Source organism: Empidonax traillii, unplaced genomic scaffold, assembly GCF_003031625.1.
Source record: "Empidonax traillii isolate 1590-97213 ecotype Southwest subspecies unplaced genomic scaffold, ASM303162v1 scaffold4292:size9790, whole genome shotgun sequence".
NCBI lineage: Eukaryota > Metazoa > Chordata > Aves > Passeriformes > Tyrannidae > Empidonax > Empidonax traillii.
The window spans coordinates 7265-9790 of record NW_020959485.1 but is presented as its reverse complement, the minus strand read 5'-3'; the positions used below and the strand labels follow the sequence as shown (position 1 = coordinate 9790).

General features: G+C 69.2%; 1 protein-coding gene across 2 annotated transcripts; it reads left to right on the top strand.

Moving 5' to 3' along the window:
- The first annotated feature begins 53 nt into the window (after positions 1 to 53).
- LOC114072876 (gamma-secretase subunit APH-1A-like) lies at positions 54 to 1997 on the top strand. Of its 2 annotated transcripts, XM_027910702.1 has the most exons (7): positions 54 to 166; positions 481 to 642; positions 769 to 842; positions 964 to 1086; positions 1174 to 1301; positions 1588 to 1711; positions 1899 to 1997. In XM_027910702.1, exons 1-7 carry the CDS (start codon positions 54 to 56, stop codon positions 1961 to 1963), a joined length of 789 nt encoding a protein of 262 aa, XP_027766503.1. In that variant the 3' UTR covers positions 1964 to 1997. The 2 variants fall into 2 exon arrangements, with proteins under 2 accessions (XP_027766503.1, XP_027766502.1); XM_027910701.1 differs by lacking the exon at positions 481 to 642.
- Positions 1998 to 2526: the final 529 nt, after the last annotated feature.

The following is a 2526-nucleotide window of genomic DNA, read 5'->3' as shown; positions in this document are numbered from 1 at the left end:
TACCTTGAGTGCGAGTCCTCCGGGCCGGCAGGGGGCGCCGCGGCGCGGCCGCCATGGGCGCCGCCGTGTTCGTCGGGTGCGCCGCCATCGCCTTCGGCCCCGCGGCCGCGCTGCTGCTGCTCACGGTGGCGGCCGAGCCGCTGCGGGTCATCGTGCTGGTGGCGGGGTGAGCGCGGGGGGCCGAGCGGGGCCTGGGGGGGGCCGCAGAGGGGGTATGGAGCGCCTTGGGGGGGGTTCTGAGGAGCCTCGAGGGCCGTTGTGGGGATGCTGAGGGGACACCGGGGGACACCGGGGTTCTGGCGGCTGAGGGGGGGCTGTGAGGGAGCGCTGAGGGCGAGGAGGCAGCTCGGGGGGCTCAGAGAGCGCTCAGGGCTCATTTCCCTGCAGCTGAGGGGGGGATGTCCCAGCCCGGCCGTACCGGGGGCAGCCCCGCCTGATGCCGGTGTCCGTGTCCCCCGTCCCCCCCTCCGCCTCCCCCAGGGCGTTTCTGTGGCTGCTGTCTCTGCTCGCCGCCTCGCTGCTCTGGGCCGTGTGGGTGCGGCTGAGCGGGCGGGAGGACGCGGCGCTGCTGCTGCTGCCCGGGGCCGCCGGCGCCGTCCTGCTGCAGGAGCTGTGCCGCTTCGCCTGCTTCAAAATGCTCAAGTGAGAGCCCTCCCGGGGGTCCCCGAGGGTGCGGGGGAGCCCCGCGGGGTCTGTTTGCGGGGAGGGGCGGTGTTTGCTCTCCCTGCCCCGCGGGATTGGGGCTCAGGCTGTCTCCCGGCGGGGCAGGAAGGCGGATGAGGGGCTGGCGATGCTGAGCGAGGATGGGCGGTCCCCGATCTCCCTGCGGCAGATGGCCTACGGTGAGCGGCCCCGCGGGCTCCGGGGCGGAGCTGACGCGGCTGTCCCGGCTCTCCCAGCCCGGGGGCTGTGGAGGGCACGGGGAGAGGGGGGGGCTCTCCTGACCCCCGGCTCCCCACGCAGTGTCTGGGCTCTCCTTTGGCATCATCAGCGGCGTCTTCTCCGTCATCAACATCCTGGTGGAGTCGGCGGGGCCGGGCACGGTGGGGATCCACGGGGACTCCCCGTACTACTTCATCACCTCTGGTGAGCCCGGGGGGTCAGGAGGAGGAGGAGGAGGAGGAGGAGGAGGAGGAAGGCTGTGGGTCTGAGGCACCGTGGTTCTCCCCGCAGCCTTCCTCACCATGGCCCTGGTGCTGCTCCACACCTTCTGGGGCATCATCTTCTTCGACGCCTGCGAGCGGCGCCGCGCCAGGGGCCTGGGGCTGGTGGTGGGCGGCCACCTGCTCGTCTCGGGGCTGGTGAGTCCTCTGGAGGGGGCACCGGGGACCCCCTCACTCCCCGCTGGGGCTGCGGGGTGAGTTACACCCCCCTGAGCAGCCCCAACCCCTGGTGGGGGAGGACGCTGGGGCAGGATTTGGGGGCACACATGGGGGATGATCTGCTGGGGTCCAGAGGAGGGGGATGCGGCTCAGCAGGGTCCAGGCTGGGTTTGTGCAGGGCCTGGCACCCCCTTCCCTGCCGTGGCTGTTTGGGGGGGCTGGGGGAGCTGGTGGGGGATGTGACCTGTCTCTCTGCATCCCCCAGACCTTCCTGAACCCCTGGTACGAGGCCAGCCTGGGGCCCATCCTCATCCTCACGCTCTGCACCGGCCTCTGGGCCTTCGGCACCGCCGGCGGCTCCTTCCACAACGTCCTCAAGTGCCTCTCCTGTAAGGGGGGCTGGGGGAGTGGGGGGCACTTCAGGGGGGCCTCTTTTGGCTGGGGGGCCCAGAGGCACCAGGGTGGGGGTGGATGAATCTCACTGAACTGGGGCTGCATTCCCGGGGGCTTCCACGAACCCCCAAACCGCCCCCACCCCAGAACTCCCCCCACACTCACACCCTTTACCCTCCCCAGGTAAGCAGGAGCCCGAGGGCCGGGTGATGCTCTACTCAGCACTGCAGGTGCCCCCTGAGGAGTGAGCAGAGCTGGACACTCCACCACCGCCTTCACCCCTTTCTGCCCTGCAGTTTGGGGTCTGACTGGAGCTCCTGGAGGGGTTTGGGGTCTGCCCAGGGCCCCATTCCCCTTGTTCCCGGATTCTGTTACACTTTTCCCTCAGCTTCTGGCTGTGGGGAAGGCGGAGGGGGTGCTGACTACCTCGGGGGGCATCCAGGCCTGAGGGGGCTCAGGGCAGGGCAGAAACCCCCCCTTCCCTTGTGTTTTCCTTCTCCCTGGTGGGATCTTTGTCCCTGGTGCTCTGGGGGTGGGGGGCTCGGGACTGGGGGTGCAATGGGGGGTAAATTATTTTTTTGATTCAGAATAAAATCCTTTTCTAAGAGTGCTGTGGCTGCTGAGGAGAAGGGGAGGAGGGGAGAGGGTCACTCCCCCTGCGCCTGCCTCGGGGGTCCTGGTTTCCTGGGGGGCGTGACAGGATCCAGCCCCAAAGCCCCTGGAAGGTCCCATTCCCACCCCACAAAGAGTCACCAGCACTGGAATGGGGGGTGAAAAGGGGCTTTATTTGAGCCCCTGCCGGGTTCTTGGG

Excerpts from the sequence above, each read along its gene's own strand:
- LOC114072876 (XM_027910702.1), top strand. The coding sequence starts at position 54 with ATGGGCGCCGCCGTGTTCGTCGGGTGCGCCGCCATCGCCTTCGGCCCC. Across the intron at positions 167-480 it reads GTCATCGTGCTGGTGGCGGG|GGCGTTTCTGTGGCTGCTGT; the intron begins GTGAGCGCGGGG and ends CGCCTCCCCCAG. Across the intron at positions 1,302-1,587 it reads ACCTGCTCGTCTCGGGGCTG|ACCTTCCTGAACCCCTGGTA; the intron begins GTGAGTCCTCTG and ends TGCATCCCCCAG.